The sequence below is a fragment of the Bactrocera oleae genome, chromosome 2 (genome assembly GCF_042242935.1).
Source record: "Bactrocera oleae isolate idBacOlea1 chromosome 2, idBacOlea1, whole genome shotgun sequence".
Classification (NCBI taxonomy): Eukaryota; Metazoa; Arthropoda; class Insecta; order Diptera; family Tephritidae; genus Bactrocera; species Bactrocera oleae.
In genome coordinates, this window is record NC_091536.1 from 94,233,945 (window position 1) to 94,255,781 (window position 21,837).

The following is a 21,837-nucleotide window of genomic DNA, read 5'->3' on the forward strand; positions in this document are numbered from 1 at the left end:
TAAGATCGTTTTATGCGCTTTTATGCCATAAAAAATGCATTTGTGAAGGGTATTATAGCTTTGGTGCAGCCGAAGTTGTCCGACACCGTATATATATTATATATAAACATAACCCGTTGCAGTGCGCGGTTGGGTGAATGTGAATATTAAAATGCGTCGTTGAGTGCTGAGGATATCCTCAACCGCCAGCATTGATGACGGCGATTTTTTTTTGCCATAAAGTTGACGTTGATGGTTGTTGAACGGAGAGGAGCGCGCGAAGTCTGTGTTTGAGCTTTTGTTGTTGCGGATGGTTGTTGATGAAGATGGCGTTGTTGCCACTGTTATAGCTATCACTTTTGCTGCTGACTGCCGCCGCCACTCACTTTACTGCGTCGGAAAGTGCTTTAAAAACTTTTTTCACGAGTTGTTTTTGTTTTGCTTTTTTAACGATTTTTTATTACTACTCACTTTTTATATGTGTGTATTATGGCTTTTTAATTCATTTCTTTTCCTGTTGCTTGCCGCAGCGTCCCACAATCGGCGCTTGGTCTTCTTCGCGTGCTTGTGCACGCCTAAATAGCGTCAAGTTAACAACAATTAACTTGCTTTTTCCCCTCATTTATCAATTCTGATTTTCGTTTTTTCTTTCTTCGTTGGTGTTACAAATCTAAATACAGATATAAAATCTATATATTCAGAGAAAAAATGGTGGCTTAAATCATTAATCAAATGCTTGTTGTGCGAAATAGTGGAGTAGCTGCCAATTTCAGGCAGCGCTCGCAGTCCGCCAGCCTTCAATGAAAGATAAATACAATTTGAAGCGCTGCAGCAAAGTATAAGCGTTACAAATTAGTATTGGCTTTTGAAAATACACTTCTTCTGCTAAGCGCTTTGTAATTATTTGAATGAGCGGAAATGCGTGAGTTGCGCAAATTATGGTAAAAGGCTTTCAATTGAAAATATTACCGTTAGCTTGCTTTGTATCATTCATGATAATGAGAATGCAACTTGTTAACGGCTTTTTAATGTTTAGAACTCGCCTAGAGTGCATTTTAAGAATTATTCTAGTCATGCTAGAATCTGATTAATACTTCTTTTACTTATTAACAAAAGAGATTTCAGCCGCTAACCCAATTTATTTTACTTTGATCTTTCAGACTAAAATGATCGATCAATTAAATTGTGTTGATTGCACATTTGTGAACCGAGAATTTTAAACCGCTAAAAACGCTGGTTTATTGAAAAAAATATATAAGTATGTATAAACATCGATAAATTATAATTTTTACAATATCATCATATTAACATATTGTAGATTTTTTGTGATTTTAAAACTTTTGTTATTAAAAAATTGTTGTTTTTTTCGGTTAAAACAATTTTTTCTTTGTTTTGTTACCGATCCCATGAATTCTTTATTGTAAGTTATTTTTTGTTTAAGAACCCGTTGCTCGTATAGGCGCTATTTGAAAAGGTGATTCCCATTCGGTAGTCAATGTACCTTAATATCAAATCTAAACTTTTTTTGTACACTCAAACACATTCTCGATAAAGCCTGGAAAAGAGAGATATTCGATATATCTAAGGAAATACTTCTTTCCGATTCTTGCATATTTATTTGTTATTGAGATCATTTTTGAAACAGAAGTCTATTTTGGAGATCAGTTAGTAATTTTAAAGGCTCATTGTGTGTTATATTTTTTTTTGGAAAAATAAAATGTAACCAAGTTGATATGTACGCATGTATATAGGAATACATATGTACATATGTATACTTGTATTTATATATATATATACCAGCTTTCCGAGGCATTAAAAGCATAAAAATACATCTTCCGTTACCTATTAATTGGAAATTTAACACGAAAATGTCGAAAACCCGAAAATCCAGAATCAATTAATAACAACCGCTACTCGTGCCACACGTTTACTACTTTTAGGTCACTACAGACATAAATATTTAGTGTAGTCTCGACAGTCTCCACTCATAATAGTCAATTGCATGCCAACACGTTGTGCGTGTTATGCGACAGCAATGAAACTTATTTACAACATGTGGCAATTTGACTTTTTTCCTGTTGCCACTGCTGACACATAACTGGTATGCACATAAGTACATCTGCACATATTTACTCGTGGCGATCTGCAAATTGCGAATTATTGCAATTGCCATTTATGAGGAATTAATCAAACTTCTTTGAATCGTTAAAATGTTGTTTTATTGCACAATTTACACGATTTCATGCTGACATTCGAAAAAGAGAGAGTACAGCCAGGCCAAAAGTGGTCGACTGATTTTTGTTGTTGGTGAAGATTTAAGGCGCTGCATAGGTGAAAAGTTTTAGTCTTTGAAGGCTATTGAAGATTAGTTATACAAAATTTAGTAGTACTTATATTCTTACGTGCTTGTGATCTAGTAATATATATGTATGTACATATGTACTTATATATATTATACAAAAGGAGGAGATTGAAGAAAACGTATTAACGTAATAAGACATACATAAGACAGTATGTAAGTGCTTAAGATACCCCGGTATGGCTGTTGGACTTCCTTTCATTAACATAATTTATTATTTTACAAATATTATAGAATTTTTTTAAAGCGTAAACAGAACTTACATTCTTTTATTAAAATCCTTAGCTTAACCCCCAACTAGTCTTTATTAGGTATGTTACGCTATATTTTATGCGATTTTATGCTGAAGACATGGCTTCAAATTAGAAATTTGCTAAACGATTAAACTCAATCCTTTGTATGGAAAACTTTCTGATTTCGGGTGGCTTCGTTGTAGCATATCCTTTGAGTGTCATTGTTTTTTATTCTAACGCATGTATGGCGTGCTCAATAATCACCATCTGCTTAACTTGACTACCCATATTTGTGGCCAAAAGGTCATTTATAATATCAGTATGACGAAATATTGCTCTTCGGGTATACATTTGTTACTCACCGTCGACGTGTAGGTTCTGTAAGACAGTTTTGCTTTCCGCGACAAAAATGTATTTCTTCAAAAATCGTTTAAAAGTAAATAAAGAAACATTTTTCGCTTACCGGGCATCTTTCTATCTTAACGAACTTTCATGTCGAAATTATAATATAAAACGAGTTATCTATATTTGAAGCACAATGTATAACTTCATTGCTCTATATAAACGACTGTGGTTGATTGGTTTTATGGCTAATAACATTTGAGTTTTTACTTGTTTCTTGTTTAAATCGCGGTCTTGAGCTTAATTTATTCTCCAACGCAATAAGAAAGAAGATCAAAGTTGAATTGGTATGTGTCGTCTTAATTGCCATGTTTGAAATCATTAAATCATATTAAAGTATTTTCAAGACAATCTTTAAGAGCTCTTGCGTTCAAAAAGTGACAATTTTCTCAGCTACCTAAATATTTCGAAGTAATGAAGAACTGAATTCGTTGAGCGCCACTACCAAGCTTAGTGAAATGAGCGGGATGTGAAATAATCCCAGCTGTCTTTATGGTATTTGTGGCCTGGTTATCTGACAATAGTTTTCAACATCGTTATATCGAATTTACAACTCTACTTCCTTATTTGTGTTGTTTACAACAAACTCAAATATTTGCAATTATACCGAAGAGTGTAAAAGAAAGTAGTAACCAGAAAAGGTGTTTGGGCATATCAGTTATACTGCTGTTTGTTGCTTTAATTATGATAGGCATAGTATGTCATATTTAGTCGTAAAAAATATAAAAAATAAATTTTAAAACACTCGACTGTTAATTTACATATGTATGTATGCCCACTTACCATTCAGACTTTAAGAGTGGTAAAATAAATTTATTAGAAAAGCGGAAATACTAAAACAATAACTTCAAATTTGTTCCTATTTATTGTGTCTGGACTTTTCCACCAATCCTTGTATATTTTATATCCTCACCAAAAGCGCACCCAACAGAAATGCGTTGAAATGTGATTTATGTATTTATTTGCTGTCTGTTGGTTTTCGTGTTTTTTCAGTAGAACATCTGTCCATTTTCTAGACGTAAGTATAACCGGGATATTGTCGGTAAAACATACGAACTTTCACAATCTTATATGTCTTTGTTTTGTCTGTCTGGTTTCATTCGTGTTAGGGTGAGCACTTTAATGTCTTGACGTTATTGTAATAGATATCTAGTGAAGTTTTCCTGTTTTGTTGCTTTTTTGGAGTGAGTTACTTCGTTTTTTTGTAAAGAAGTATGTGTGGTTTATATTTCACAGGAAATAAGTATGTATACACATTAAATTTTAATAATGCATCATATGGGGTTTACTTGAAGATATTACATTCCATACATATGTATTATATGTAGATGTTTGTATGTATGCCGTATATAAGTAAAGCATAACGTCGCTAATTCCGCGTATGCTCGTGTTTATGTAATACAAATGCAAGTGCATTTCTGCATACATATGTTATGCGTATGCGGTTTTTGGCGACCAAGTAGGAAAATTTTTTGATGACTCACTGCCGGTATAAATAGGAACCAATGCATATTGTGTAGTTGCAGAAGTACAAAAACAACAAAATTTAATATATGCTGTTTATAATTTTGGCCGCTAGAGAGTGAAAAGTTTACAACAAACACACTACTCGAACATATTAGAAACTGAGCAAAATAAAAAAAATAAAAATTTCAACTTTGAATTTATTTTATTGATAAGACCTTCCTCAATTTATTTGTTTTTTCTCTTCCCAAAAGTTACTATTCGGACTTGTAACAATCTCCCTATACTTTTCATTAAAATTATTGGTTAGGACAACCTTGAACCATTGAAACTCTCATGCAGAAATTATTGCTGTAATTCCAGTCACGTAATACAAGCGCTATTTATTTACCTATAAAGTTTATGTGAAAGTTAAATTGAAGCAGCCAGTAAATCCAACCTAACGTCGAGTTTCAAAAATTTTTAACATTACCACGACTGTTGGAATTGATATTGGTTCTAATTGTATTGAAGACGTAGGCAAAACAGTTTCTGATATTCTAGAATGAAATAACAAAAAATCGAAAGAGTTTTACTCGCTTTCGTAATGAAACATAATCTAGTGACAACAAATATTGACTGGAACTGCTTAAACCAGCACATTAACTATCCACTCTATGACATGTTCTCGCTCTGTTTGAGTCTCGATCAAGTAAGTCTAACGGGTTTTATGCTAAACCCTATATATATTTAGATATACTTATATTATATGTATATATAAGTATATACATACATATATATTAAAACAAAATCCTGGAGATTTCGTTATAATTTATATAAATATATTAGGGTGGAGCGAAAAAAAAGATTTTTTTTGCTTAGCCTGAGGGTAAAATTTGTCGATTATAAAAAAATAAAATTTTTGGTAAAAAAAATTTAAAATAAATTTCGCTCCACCATTATATATATACATATATGTATACGTACCATTTAGCTAAGTTTTGGACCATGAATTTTATTGAGTTCTTTATGAAATTTCAGACACAACAAGCATGCGTTAAAATATTGCTCCCCGGGTTATTCGATCTGGTAATAATTTTTTGATATTTATAATAGTCCTCAAAAGTATAGCAAATATAGTGGTACTTCTTAGGTTTACTGATCTTAATGCTATCGAATTCAGCGGTTCGGCTTGTTCACTAAATCATCTTTATTCGCTTAGAGACTAAATGCATTAAATATAAAGCTCAGAAATTATGTCTATGGCCTTTTAAATATAAAAGTGTAAATTAACTTTTTATAATTTTTGAAGTACCCAAATATCAGCGCTATACTTCCGTTTATGTCACCCCCCGATTTGCTTTAAAATTTATACAGACATTCCTTATTTCATAAAAAATAATTAAAAATTAAAAAAAAAAAAAAATTTGAAAAAAGTTGGCAAATTTAACGAAAATTTCCAATAATTAAAAAAAAAAAAAATTTCAATTTCAAATGATACGTTTTTCGGAAGTGGACCTATGCTAAGTACTTGAGATGCGTAATCCATTCAAATACAACAGAGATCTCTTAAAACACAAACAATTCTTGATCTAAGTCTTTTGACTTAGAATATCTCATATATGTATATACATACATACATATGTACTCATATATCTCAATTATCTCACTAGGAAACGAATCCCACATCTTTCCTTTCTTTTGCTTATTTTGCAAACTCATAACTTTAAGTGGTGCTTTTAGATATGCAAAGAAAGAGCGCATGTAAAGTAATGCCAATAAGCCGAATGAAGTGGAGTGCTGAAGATAAATGCCATAGATAATGGCGGTTATTCTGCGCGTCTAACAGCACTTTAAACGGTCAGCTTGTCGGCTATTTGTGGCGCACAACGGCAAAGCAAGTCAAGTAAGAACAGAATAATGAGAATAAGAAAACAATAATAACTATCTGAAAACTTTGATGGCTACGCATTTACATATAAATAATATATATATGTACGTTGCTACATATGCACTATAAAGCAACGGCACTTGGAAAGACGAGAAGAACAGTACGTGTTACGTTACGTTACAGCACTGACACCATAATTTCATTGCGGCATAAATCTTCAAATGCCATTAATGAAATGGAAAATGGAATTGAAATAAAATGCTGCTATAGTTGTATTTGTTATTGTTGTTGATATTGCTATTAATAAATAATCGGCAAGCGAATACCAACGAACATCAGCTACATAACAGGGCATATTGCGTATGGTCGTGTTGAGCCGAAGAGGTGTGTACATTTGTCAGACTGTGTCTGTGTGCTGATTGTTTATTAGATTTCATATTTTGTAAAAGAAAAAGAGAAATGTATGAAAATATGCGAGACATTTCGCCTCAATTTGAACCAACCGCCATCAAAGCGCCTAGCAGGAAAGGGAAGTCTGCGCTGTGTATCACATTAACATATTTATATACACACATATGTACTTATGTATATGTATGTGTGATGCTGTGGGAACATGGAACAGACACTTTATGTGATCGTGTAGTGATACGCCCGCTGGCAAATCAATAAATATTTTATAGTTATCAAGCTGTAATACTTGTATATATTAACAAGAGCCGTTATGTATATACATACATATGAATGTATATGGATGTACATATAATATTATCTGTATATTTGATTGAATTTATAAGAAAGATGGGGCAATACTTCTGGGTTCGTCTCGTCTCATAAAATTTTAAATTATTTTCTAACGATTAAGTTAAGGATCTTTGAGGAATCAAAAAAAATTAAGAAGAAGTTCAAACTCTTAATAACACTAATTTATATCAGCGAAAGGCCGCGTAACCGAATGTTATGCGACTGAAAGCAGGAAGCTGTTGTTGTTGCAGCGACAGAAATTAAACACTTAATAATTGTGAGGAATGATGGCCAATTTACAGTCCTTGGCATCGATAAAAATCCGTCTGGTACTGCGGTTACATAGCAAGCTATGTCTACTGTCCTGGAAGTAAGGTAATCTGTCAAAATTGTTGAGTCTACCTTTAAAAAAGTTAGAATCAGAAAAAAAAATACAATCCAATTTTCAGCAAGAACTCAAATCATCGATAAAAAGAATAAAAAAAGAGAGAGAGAAATGAGATAGAGAGCGACGAAGGAAAAGACAAGCTCTTGCGATCGCTTCTGCCTTTCCATTTTAAAGTGCTTGTGTTTTTACTCCAATCACTACAGGCTCCGTTCAACATTAATAATAGGTTCCTCGACGGGTGAAATGATGCTTGTAGTAAAATGCCCCACCAATCTCCCTTTAGCATTAACTAACCAAACTGAAAAGTAAGCATTCCATCTTTCAATTACAAGGCTCTATTCCTAAAAGTTGATATGTGCTAAATATTGCGATCAAAGTAATGATTGCACTATTCGAATAAAAAATATATACGTTTCAAGTCTCGAAAGTCTGAATTTTGTATAAAAAGGTATCTGCTACCTGTAGAGATCACACAAACTTTGTTTAGTTTCGAATAATGTGGTTCACAAAACTTCGAGAGTAGACCGATCTACCATTACAGAAAGCTCTGATCCTCTAAATCTTAATAGACACATCGAGAAACATTTAAAAAGCGGTCGTCACTCGACTAGAAAAACACTTTCAAAACTTGTTCAGTAGCGATTTGAAACCCATTTCACCTTGACGGATGTTGGGATAAAATGTCATAGTCTCATCAACGTCTTCTTTTGGAAGGAAGGGAGTTTATTTAATTATTTTTTCTTGATTACGATTCAGATATCGTTTAAATGATAGCTATCATTGCGCTTTTTCGATTTCAATTAGTATTGTCTGGATTCTGCTAAAATTTCCCATGAATAAAGCAAAATAAATTTAAAAGCAGATCCATGTTCAAATGCCATGAAATATGTGCATAGATACTTATTTATGTGTATAGATAGATATACGAGTATGCTAGCTTGTTACTCCCCTAAATTATTGTTGTTGCTATAATTATTGTATTTTTTGTTTGCCGTTAAATCTGTCTTCCGTTGCCTCATGCCGATTTAAGAGGATAAGAGTCTTGTTCACATGAATTTTAACGAATGAACGACTTTGATGCCGCGTGACACGCGAAACCGTTAAAAGCACGAACGTATTGACTGCGTAGTGTATGTGTGTGCGTATGTTTAGACATGCAATCGCAAATTAAATATTTGTTTGAGTAGGTACTTTTGGAATCTGAATATGTATTGATGCTTAAGTGTCCGGAGGCGGCGGTGTGACAAAGTCGAACTGTATGTCAAGTAATTAATTAGCGTACAAAACTAATGTTTGAAATACACACAGACACATATGAAGAAGTTGGAAGTCAACTAAAGTGCATGTATGGTATATACGTATGTGTACATATTTATATTTGCACATACTCGTTTCTATTTGTATTATATTAGCGTCAATTGGATTGAGTTGAATTTGAATTTTGTACGTTACTCGCCGAGCGTTCAGCTTAAGTACACTTGTAGTCGGCCAGCTTAATAAATATGTGTTTGTGTATTTGTAAACGGGAAGCTGACAGCTGTTTAGAGTAGAGAAATAGTGGGTACAAAAAGATAATTCTTGCTATTCTAAGATATTTTATCGCCTGAATAATCACAGAATTCACTAAGAAATTTATAGAAGCCGCAGAGTGCTTAAATTTGAGCAACGTCATATATGTATAGTATGTACATATATATGTAACGTACGTACGTATGTATGTATGTATATCTCACAACGTGTTTCACAGAGTATAATAGTTTTGTTCACCTAACTGTTGTCTGTATCACCTAAAACTAATCGAGTTAGATATAGGGTTATATACCTATATATAAATGATCAGGATGACGAGACCAGTTAAAATCCGAGTGACTGTTTGTCCGTCCGTTTCTCCGGGCAAGTGATAACTTGATAAAACTTGGTACACGTATTCCTTGGCACCCCAGGAAGGTTGGTTTTGCAGATGGGCGTAATCGGACCACTGCCACGCCTACAAAACGCCATCGAAAACCTATGAAGTGTCATAACTAAGCACTAAATTAAGATACAAAACTGTAATTTGGTGCAAGGGATCACAGAAGTGAGGGGTACTTGCGGGTTAAACATTTTTTTAAAGTGAGTTTCAAACTAGTAAAAGTATCTCAACGAAACTGGCTGAGAAAAAGTCTTTTTAACATTTATTTGTATGCTGTGAAAATGGAAAAAATCCGATAATGACCATGAGGGTTATGTTGAAAATTATTAAAAGTGCGATAACTCAGAGAATAAAAGAGCCACAAGCATTAAATTTCACAGCCAAGATGGCAAGGATTGGCTTTATAGGAGCCGGTGTAAAATTTGGCCAAATAGAAAAATGATCCCGCCAACTTTTAGGTGAAATCCTATACCTCAAGAACTGCTTAACCAATTCCAGCCAAATTTGGTGTGTGAAGTTATGCTGTTACAATTATTGCATAATTTGGAAATGGAAGGAATCGGTTCACAACCAACCCTACAAATTTTTAAATTCCATCTGATTCTTTCACTTTATAGTATACAAATCAAACATCAGTGAATTCATTAGGGTAAAACTTTGCACAAATAATGTCCTCAAGGTATTTAATATAATGCCAAAAAATAGTCGAAATGGAACTATAACTTTTCAAATACCCAGACACCAAATATGTGGACACCAGTGCATATAACTGATTTTTTACCGAACATTTCGTTCCGTCTATAAGTCCAAGTATTGAAATTCGGAGAGAATATTTTTGTTATAATAGCATGCCCTTGTGCCAAAAATGGGTAAAATCGGGTAAATTCTTCTCTTAGTCCCAAGTACCTAATATACACATTTTCGAACTTTCGGTTGACTTTATGTCGCAACTATCAGTCAATATGTAAGAAATTCTTAAAGAAATTTCAAAAGAATCTCTTTCTAATAGTGTATCTTCTTGCCTGCGATTGTAAATAATAGATGCAACACTTGAATTAAAATATATACGAAAATCCCGTATATCACTTTACCTTGCAAAAGTATGATAATGATCGGTTACATCCGAACTTAGACCTTCCTTAACAGACTTGTTATTCATGCGCTACTTGATTTAATCACTAGTAGTCTTCCTCTATGTGTATCTATATGTACTTTTTTACAGTCCTTGGCTGGATAAAAAACTGGGGCTGATCCGATTAAGTAGACTCGAACGTCGTGGGAATCCTTATCTCATCCGTGTCTTTTTTATCGATTGTGTAATCACTTATATCGACTATTTACATTTAAAACAGGTTTTAGCACTGAAAAAAGATTAGGCAAGGTCTTAAGTTGACTTCTGTTTCTTGCATCTTACTTTTGATTCATATTCCTTCCTTCCATTCTTATTGTATTAATCTTGGGGGAACAAAGTGGGGAGGCAGAACATGTATGGCAAACAATTTTCTGTAGAAAGACGATTATTTGATAATTAATTTCAAGAATATACATGAATTATTATTAAAGTAATATAACTAAATTCTGTATATGTAAATTATTTTTATTTAATTATAAAACAAAATTTCTCTTCAAAACAGATTCCCGAAAAACATGTTTTTTCACAATTACTAGTGGACATAACCCCTCAAGATACTCTTTGTGTGGTTCAAAACGGCTTTGATTTGAGAAACGTCTGAGCGTCTTCAGGCGGGAGTGTATTTATTATTTTATACTTTGTTGGTTTCTCTACCTATATTAGTTGGGATTTTTTTTTTTATATAATAGTTTAAATACAATGGATTTTTATTTATTAAGTAATTATATATTTAATTATGATTTTTCATTTCTTAGCGCATTAGATCAAACGTTTCGCAGGTTAGGTCAAACTCCCATTGCAAGGAGCTAGTATAGACGAGGCATTTATACTCGATTGTTATAGTAACTTTATTTTATCCCGAGCCTTTTATTCCGCAAAAGTTTAGCAAATTGTTAGCTGCCATCCACATCTCTGGAAGCACACAATGGAGAAAATTAAAAATTGTGACGCTGAGAGATTTCGTTATGCACTTGCTATGCGAACTATTCATAGCATAGCCAAATATGAGTATGCGTGCCTATAAAAGTTACTGTGCGATGTCATAAAACTATTTATGTACATTTATGAGTAATATCTCGTCTCATCCATTTAGGTTGTCATACAACTTTCTTTGGCTCATTAGCGGTATTCAAAATAATGGAATGACAATGATAAAGCCAAAGCGAACTCTGCGAGAAAGTCAAAGCGATTGTGCATAAAATGCTAAGCCAAATGCGCTAGTCATAAGTGAATTGCCAATCAAATAGTATAGGTAATTTTTAAAATTGCTTTTGAATACAAGCAGACATTAGCAGAGTTACATGCATTTGAGGACAATTTCGGAATTAATAACTGAAAAATAGTATTGGACATTACTGGCGCATCGCATGCCACCGGTGAGAGCTCCCACACTGTGTGCGTGCTAAAGTCACTTCCTTCAGCAGATAACAGTGCTATGGTTCTACAGCTTCTAATTCATCGCTGAATTAAGCTCGTGGTCCTCTATAAATTTTGCTGAATTCATGTGAAACGCATCAAATATCTTTTCATTCGTTCGAGTACTCGCGTCCATTACTGTTCGTAATAATGCAAAATGGGCAATTAAATTTGTTATCTGCCAATTGAATGGCCTCACGAATATGCGCGACGTTTGAACTTTCGAGCGTGCAGGTGAAGCCACTCACCACTCACCACTCAATCACCCACCGCTTCCGATATTCGCGTAACCACTTGCCTACCACATTGTATGTTTGTGTGTGTGCATGTATGAATGTTGTTAACAGTTAGTGTTTGAAATTTTTTTACATGTAAGCATATAAACACATATTTATGTCTTTATTAGGGTGAGCCAAAAAAAAAAAGAATTTTAAACTTACAAAAAACAAGAAAAAACTGTAACTTCGGTTACACCGAAGCTTATTAAATTCTTATAAATACAAAATATTCCATACAATAACTTGATTTTGTTCGGTCGGGCTGTACTCGTACGTCAGCTATATGCTATAGTGTTCCGATCTAAACAATGTCTTCGAAAATTCTAGAAAAAATAAAATATTTGCTTTAGTGGTCCGATATTGGTGGTTCCGACAAATGAGCAGCTTCTTGGGGATAAAAAGACGTGTGCAGTTTCAAAGTTTTGCGTATACAAATTCTTGAATTGATGTACATTTTTAGGAAATTTTATGCTCTAAAAGAATTCGCAATTTAAAAACTTTATTTCTAAACAGCTTCAAAGTTATGGTATTTTAATATAAAAAAAAGATTTTTTACGTGTTATTTAAAACTTTTTTTTTAATTTAGCTGCAATACTTTCATGAAGGAATATTTTTTCTTTATAAATAGATTATTTTAACATATAAATATGCTATTTGTTTTTTTGGCTCACCCTATTTTAGTTATATGTATATGGTATATGTGTGTATGTCCTCACCTGCCTGCCAGTATAAAGCCCACTGCATTGAGCACTCATTGAAATGTAGATAAATGGCTATAACTGTGCTTTTTAACAATTTCCATTCATTATTTTATTTTCATTACTTCTTTTTGCCTATCCTTCCCCTCCCTCTCCCACTCTCTCTCTCGTTTTTCTTGCGTCAAGTGGCTTTTATTTTCAAATTGTAATTAAATAGTTAGTTTCCAATGGTTTATTATCGCTGTCGTTTGGTAACTGGAAATGAAATCGTAATTTGTTGACGGTCAAATGCAATTTAGATTAGAGAAATACGGTTGCTCTACGCTCGTTCGGCTCTGATCGGTTCGCGTGTGTGTAAAGCTGTGTGTACGGAAAAACAGTAATTTTAATTAATTGCTAATTTAATCGATAAATGACAATAACGGACATATATCTGTATTTAAGTGGTTTTATCATTGTTTGTTGCAATTTCCTTTTTGCGTAGCTGTCAGCTGTCATGTGAAGTGGACTTATGTAAGTTGCTGCCTTTGTTTTCATGTGACTGCTCATAGTTGTTATGTGAAAACCTAAAATTAATACGAATTTCAGTTCCGTTGGTTTTCTGGTATTTATTTTATATGAGTGGGATTATATATATATTATTTTTAACTTCGAATTTGAATACAAAATAATGTTGTCTGATTTGCGGAAAATATAGAAACGATTTTCTACGATATGTCTCTTTAGGTTTTATCCTCTTCCACCCTTTAAAACAAATTCTAATCAACAAACTTATTTATAAGCTTCGGCAGTTTCTTTTATTCGATGTTAGCAGATAAAATGAGAAAAATTTTAAGGTTGCTCTAAAAGATTCAGATGGCCAATTAATATATTCAATGACCTAATCGGATACAATAGTACGATAGTTTTCATAAGACAAACTAGCTTATAAATATTTTTGTGTTTACAGAACTTCTCTTGCATTTGCCTAAGATAATAGTGCAGTTCACTTATGCTTAAACCTCTCTCTTGTGTTATACTTGATTCGGATATACTGACTTTTTTTTTGTTTTCATTGTATATTTTGCTAAAAAATTAATATTGATTGATGTTGTAGTTATAATTATAGGTGGTTTAAAAAATGTATTAGGTATAAACCTTAATTCATGCGCTTTTTTCTCAAAATTTTAACGTTTATTTAAGAAAAATACGAGTAAGACAATTATTCAAAGTATTGTCCATCCAAGTTTTGATACCCTGTTCTAATGTGAACCATATTCCAGGCGTTCTGTATAGACGGGAACAAATGGTAATCAGAATAGGCAAGGTCTGGGCTATAAGGCGGGCGAGGCAAAACTTCTCAGCCGCTGTTTTTTGCGTTTAGGATTGTCGTAACGGTTCAATCAGCGTTTCTGACCTTCAAAATCGTCTTTCAACGTCTCTTAGCTTTAATCCATATGACAGCCAAGACTCTTTAAGATTCTGAGAACTCTTCTTGTGTTTGGCAACAATCTTCAGCGAGAGATGCCTCCAGTTCCTCATCTTCAAACTTTTATGACCGCTAGGACGTTCGTCGTCTTCCAAGCTAAAATCACCACTTTTAAATCGTTCAAATCACTTTTAGCACATTCATTAGCTATAGTATGTTTACCGTAAGCTTCCACCAAAATATGATGACTTTCGGTTGAAGTTTTCTTCATATTAAAGTGATGAAGCGAACTCACCGCTAAAACACTTTTTCAGACACAAATTTCGATACATTTAATTGTAAAAAAAATTATTGTAATTTACCATTAAAATAAACAACATTTACTGATAAAGACGCACAATGACAGTAGCTTTTCAATGCCTGTTCGGAATATTAGAACAATGCCTAATCAATTTACCCCAACAGCACGAATATTTTTATAGAAACACGTTTAAGGGGTAATTATAGACTAGAGGTCCGAATTCAGAGGGTACTTTAGCAATTGATATTTTTACTAACTTTTTTGAAATTAAAAAAAAAAAAAATTATAAATTTATGTGTCCTTGAAATTCTCTCGATTTATTTTTAAATATTACAAATTTATATTTTCATAAGATAGCGAGATATTTAATAAATACTCATGTCAAGATTCAAATAACGACTAATTAGAACTCGGGCTATCGTGACGACAACATCGAAAAAGTATTTTCGCGAAAAACGTATATACAACTTTTTCGTCTGCTTAAACCGTTTTATTCGCCACGACACTAAAATAGCTTCAACTTTAAAAATAATTTGAGTTTATAGCAAATTTTTTTAATATTTGAACTATCGAAATATGAAGAAAAATGTAAAATTTTCGATTGTTTTTAATATCTAGACTAGAATAGCGATTTATGGAAAATGTGTTCACAATTTCTAATAATGTAAAAAAGTACAAAAATTTTTTGTAAATATTTTGTTAAGCTTTAAGCAACTTACTCAATCCCCAAAAATATATGATGCTATTCTCATTGTCACAAGACCGTCGCATATAAAAACCGGTGTTGTATTCTCACATAATACATACACATTCCGAATTAGTCAAAAGCACGCTTACACCTATATAATGAAATAAATTGAGTGCCTTGACGCAATGACTCACACATTCCTTCGATTTTTTGCACCCAACGTAAGGCAAAAAGCTGGTCGAGCCAGTTCCAGTGCGCAAATGCAGCAGGCACGTGTGAATCATCGCGAAACAAGCTCTAGAAATACAATTTTTCTAGTTTTGGAATTAGAGCTGATTATCAAAACAGAACAGAACTACTTTTTATTGCGAAAGTTTGTTTTGGTTGCTTGTACTAGTGCTTTGAGTCTCCAAAATATGCACGCTTCCCCCAACCAAATGACCGCCGTTTCAATGTTAACAAATTTTACAAAGAACAACAACATACAATTAACGCCATTAGCTGTATTTACTGACGTTTAAGCGAGTGTAAACACACCCATTTCCAAAAAACAAAAATCAACCATTAAAAATGTGCATGAAATTATATTCCTAAATATAAGCTTACATATGTTTATATGTACATATATCCAACACGGCTTAACATTGTTGTTATTGCCTATAGGTACACATGTACGCTTGATTTGTGCGCATTATTGCATGGCATATTGCCGCTTACCAATCGGTTAATAGCAAATTTACCGCTATTGGCATTTGATAGCGCTACTAAATATCGCATTTCTCACGTCAATTTCCAATTCACATTGTTGTTGCACTCACAGGCAAATTGGCTGATTTATAAACAGTAGCTGTTACCTTTACCCATATTCATTAGTATATACTATATTTATTTGTTTAGGGGCTGAGTGCAAAAATATCCGCTAATTAGTGCATTGCTTGCGTGTTGGTGTGTTTACACTTTTCGCTAAACACTTTGGTAATTGTGGCGATTTGATTGGTAATTGACTGAAACTGAAAATTGAGGTACGGGTTAGTGGATTGAGTACTTAAAAGAGCTTAAGTTCTTCGATGCGAGTACTAAGCCCAAAAATGTTAGTTATTTAAGCGAATTCGGTACTTGAGCTAGGGGTACTTGAGCGGATTTTGCTGTATGCATTGTTACAAATACCCAGTGTTATACGTGCAAGTCATTTTGTTGTGATATTGGCCGATATATACGGTATAAAGTCTTTTTTGGCATCACGATATAATATTACCAGAAAAAGATACCCTCTGAATTTCCTTAGAATATTTCAAATATTCGCCGCTATATACGGTATAAACCCAACTGGAACTTGAAAAATATTTGTATTGGGTTTAGGGGGCTAGGGGAAGTATTCTCCCGATTTTGACCACTTCTCACACAAGTGCAAACTTTTATAAGAAAAATACTCTGTCTGAATTTCACTAATATAATATATCTCATAGTTTTACGATATTTACAGCAAAAACAGCTATAGGCACTGAGGTCCACGTATTTGGTATCTGGGGTCTTGAAAAGTTATGGTCTGATTTTGACTATTTTTGGACGAAAGTTGAAATATCTTACCGGCACTATATTTGCAAGGTGTTATATTAATAACTGCATTGCTACTTAATTTATATACTGTAAGGTGAAATAATCATTTTAAATTAAAAATTAAAATGTATGAGAAGTATGTGTGATTGTTGTCCGATTTTGGCTATTTTCAAAACAAACATATAAATGTTAAAATAATGTTAAAAACTAAATTTGGCAGTAATTGGTCAAGTATTTCCTGTTAAGTAGAAATTTACTTGAAGGTAGATGGTGCCACGATAATTGGCCTTTTTTGATATCGGCTTTCCGTAACATCTTGAGTGACGTATTTATTTGGTGAACATGTGGGGTGTGGGCGTGGTTATCATCTGATTTCACTCACTTTCACAGTGAGTGATGAATTGCTGGAAACATTTCTTCTCAGCAAGTTTGATAGAAATAGCTTTTTTGGTTTGGGAGTTGAAATTTATTAGATGGCGGGGTCACACCCACTTTTAAAAATTCCCTACCACAAATGTCCCTCTTTAGTAAGATTCCTTGTATCAAATTACAATTTTGTATCTCATTTTGAAGCTTAGTTAAAGCAATGTTTTTGTTTTGGATTGACATCATTTTGTGGGTTTGATTCCGTCCATCTGCAGCACAAGTGATGCCAGACTCTTTATGTCTAGCTACTACTCAAACTGGCTCAATTTTTCCTCAATTTGTTTGTTGTTTGAGCTTGATTAATCTAATAAATATATCTTATTATATATCTCTATTAGTTGTAGGTATTACGAACTACCGTTAGGTTAACAGAACTAGTTTACTTTGAATAAATTTACATTTTATAATTTTTATTTTTTATTCTTTTTGTGGAACATACACATTCAAATACAATAAGTCGAACTACTGTATTTTTGGAATTTTTTTTCCTCAATGTATATCAATTACACTCTACCCTTCCTCTCTTTGCTCAACTATTTATAGTAAGACAGGAAGGCTGTAAAATTAAATGACGACATGAGCCATATGCTTTTATTACCGTAAAAAATCAAAGCGCTGTCACTTTTTAATAACTTGAGAAATGAGATTCGAATGAATAAAGTTGAGTCAAAAATAGCGGAGGCGTAATGCTGCTTCTTGCACTGCAGAGGCTTAGTCAATTTATGAATGCAGGGCACCTTAGATGATTTATAGTAATACAGTTGCAATAGATGCATTCGCTTTTATTACTTTAACACGGAAAAGGGTGCTTAAAAACTCAATAAAACATGCAGCCAAAACCAAAAATTCAAAGCGAAATTAATGATGTCTCATTCGTGACATCATTGCGCGGAAATCATATCATCCACTTTATTTCTACGAATATATATGTTTGTATTTGTATATATACATGGTACAATCATTGGCATTAAACGAACACCGCTTTGTTGTACGCGATTCAATGCTGAGTCGTAATTTCGATTGCGATTACCTAATTTTTGCAACGCCCGATTGCACTCATTGAATACCTAATGCTCTATAATACACCCCACATCCATACAAATAGTACAAAACTTTGCAAACATTCAAGCAATTTCCATTTCCTCTAATTACAGTTATGAACGAGTCGAATAAACGCAAGAAATTGAAATCACGCACAGCAACTGTACCTAGTGGAGGTGGTCAAGATCATGACCATGCCGAGAACTATATCAAGGATCACTTAGACGCCTGGTTGGAGACTTGTCTCAAGGATGCCTCCAATGCACAGTTATCCTCCTCATCAGAGTTCTTAGATTATAATCCAACGCCCACGGGAACTGGTGGTGGTGGCGGCGGTGTTGGTATTAGTGCCACAAATGCGCCAAAAAGCCTACAACAACAAATGCAGCAACTTCGTCAACAAAGGCAGCAACAACAGCGTGAGCAACCGCAGCAACAACAGAATCAAGCGTATTTGTCCAATAACAGTTTGAACAACGCGAATCAACAGCCCCCATTTTCGTATGCGCAACAACAGCAACAACAACATTCTCCACAAATGCAACAACAGCAATTTGGTTTACGTTCGGGTCCAATGTCATTTTCCGGCGGTTATACGGGCGGTAATAGTGGACTCTGCAGCCAAGGTTTTCAAAGGGTGAGTGATACTAGAGAGTCTCTATGTTAAGATGGCAATGTTCATAAGTTGAAGTATAGGACATTGGTCAAACAGAGTCAGCCATAGTATATGAAAAGAAATAAAAAAAGTCAAACTGTACTCTCATCTCTTTAAATTTGTATTTAGATGAGAGTTCTATCTAAAATGCTCTAGGCTAAAAGAACGACGGCAAAAGTGCTTTCGAGGTACTCAATGTTCTTTCACGCCGGTTGTCAAAATCTGTGAGTACCATGGTAATAAAATGGAAAATCTACTTGACATTGTAAGCGTCAGGACCATGGAGAGAAAACCAGGGCCCGGGGAGGATATAGGATTGTATATATAATAAATTGTTGCAGAGCACAGGACCCCCTTAACAACTGCAGGCCCGGGAGGAAGTTTCTTTGATATACCCCGTCTCCCCCTCTCTCTGTCGTTCACTGGTAAGCGTTTATAAGGTCGGCTTGTCCACGTTCCTCCCAACAGATATATAAAATTTGAAGACATCAAGCTGATACCTCGAAAGAAACCATGAAGCAAATTTTTTTTTGTGAGATCGTTCATCAATACCAACACCTCATTTTGGTACATTCGCCTATACATGGCTAATAATTTTCTATGTATTTTCTTTAGACATCGACTCATTACTGTTATCTATCGTAACATCAAAGCCGTTAATCGAGTCTATCGTAGAATATTTTGTTTTCTTAACTCTCGTGTATGACATCTTCCAGAATGTGCCAAATTACATGAAACAATCCCACTTTAATAACCGCTACTCCATGATGTTCCCACAAAGCGGCATGGGATCCGGTCCCGGTGGCTATTATCAACAAACCGATGCCCAAGACTTCGCTAGCCTGCCGCCCATAGTAAATATGATGGGCGGGTCATCGGAAATGGAAAATAACTCAACAGATGTGCTAGATGGCAGTGGCAGCAACCCGAATATTAGTAGAGGGTATGTAAAATATGTTGACCCATTATGTTATATTTTATTTACACTTAGATATCATAAATTTCATACAAGATCATTAATTTTACTTGTATATTTTCTGTTAGTTTCCGTTTCAGCGATCCCTGCCTGCTGAATCCGTCCGACAATGACTCGAAAGTGAGTGGCCAAAATACACCCGATCGTCGCAATCAATTACCGAGCGATTTGGAGAATAACAAATTCTTCGCTGCTTTAATGGAACAGATTAATCTATTGCACGAAACTAATACGAAAATTTGCCGAAATCTACACGAAACAAAAGGTGAGCTGTTAAGTATTTTATGCAACAAGGAGAAATAGAGGTGTAATACTATATACTTATATATATATATACATTGTTATTTATTATGTATTAGCAAAAACACACACGTTGAATTTAGCTTTACTTATAGTGAGTTTCTTAATTTTATGTGTTATATGTACTTGAATGTATGTATGCGCATAATTTTTAATAATTTATTATAACTTTTTTATTTGTGGGTATTACCTTGTGAGCCGCTAATTATACTTAGTTAATTGCTCAGAACTAATTTAGTAGGTTTTCTCCTTCAATTTAATGAATGCTTTCAATAATGTCATTGTAGGCTTGCCACTTTTATTTGCTCCGCACTTCTGAATAAATATACTTATATAATATATGTATGTATACATGTATACATACATGTATATATATACATACATATGTATACATATTTATTGAATTCCGATAGTATAGTAATTGAATGAGTTGAGTAAAATTACTTAGAAACGAAACAGCTTTCCTTGAAATACTAAGTAAGTCTAGTTGTGCTTTGGCTGAAGAGTTCTTACTCGTATAAACTTATGTACACATTTTCGATAAAGAGATTTTCAGAAAACGACGAGAAAATTTGGAACTTCGCTTAGGATTTCAGGGAGCACACTTAGTGTGACAACCTAAACAATGCAATATTTGTGAATTGAAAAAAATATATATATATTACTAATTTTACATTTTGAGGGTATATTTATATATATTTTAAAAATACACAGTAATATATTTGAAGAAAAAAATGAAATATTTTTCGAGCTACATGTAATTTCCGACGACGCCAAACATGGTCATCCACTACTGCAGTGATTCCGACTTTATCCATATACGAAACATAAAAAAAAGTTCTCTACTAGAAGATACTGTCAGTACAATGATCTACGGTCGAAAAAATGATCTCAAAAATAGAGCTGATTTAACTAAGCGGTTACATTCTAGAAGTTTGTAACTGAAAACTTATTTGAAATAAAAACAAAAACTTGAATTTGAACCATCACTTTGTATGGCAGCTAGTTAGTAGTCCGATATCGGCAAAATATCAGATCGATATCTCAAAAACTGAGGGACTAGTTCGCATATATACAGACAGTCAGACAGACTTCGTGGCAAACTTAATATTCCCTGTTCAGCGTATAAAAAAAGTTTATGGGTAGACGAAATTGTTGCATGTTCAGGTCAGGGTAATGATCTTACAAATGTGGGCTTTACAAAAGTCGAAAAACGAAGGGTTGTTAAGGTTAGAAGCAGCTTTTAAGTATTAATATGCATATTTAGCAGACTATTACAGACATAGTAGCCATTATAGCTGATAGCAGGATCACCTACCCTATAACAGTATGGTTCAATATTACAAAAATAATAATTGTACAGAAGTTGTTTAGCTAAAGAACAACATATTTAAATATAGTCCTTTGTAATAAATAAGATTAGTAACAATTTAAATGAAATTATAGTTAATCTCAAATAATAGTTACTTATTAATTATTAATAGGACTAAAATTTGTTTGAATAAACTGAAGAAGATTTGTTACAATTGAACTCTTGTCTCTTATCTCGTTTTGCAATTTTCTTTTATGATCTTAGACTTACATTAAGGCTTCTTTATTTCATGGCAGCAAAG

The 21,837-nt window shown here is 33.6% G+C and overlaps 2 protein-coding genes across 4 annotated transcripts in view; one reads left to right on the top strand and one right to left on the bottom strand.

The window, feature by feature from the left end:
* LOC106619644 (myb-like protein AA) overlaps positions 1-21,837 on the top strand; it is a 46,823-nt gene that overhangs the window by 18,288 nt on the left and 6,698 nt on the right. For all 3 annotated transcript variants that reach the window (XM_070106044.1, XM_036357066.2, XM_036357068.2), the window contains exons 3-5: positions 18,407-18,930; positions 19,665-19,891; positions 19,993-20,189. In XM_070106044.1, the coding sequence (XP_069962145.1) occupies positions 18,407-18,930; positions 19,665-19,891; positions 19,993-20,189 (948 nt within the window). The remainder of the gene's footprint in view (positions 1-18,406; positions 18,931-19,664; positions 19,892-19,992; positions 20,190-21,837) is intronic.
* LOC106619634 (pickpocket protein 19) overlaps positions 1-21,837 on the bottom strand; it is a 61,524-nt gene that overhangs the window by 9,560 nt on the left and 30,127 nt on the right. The window lies entirely within an intron of this gene.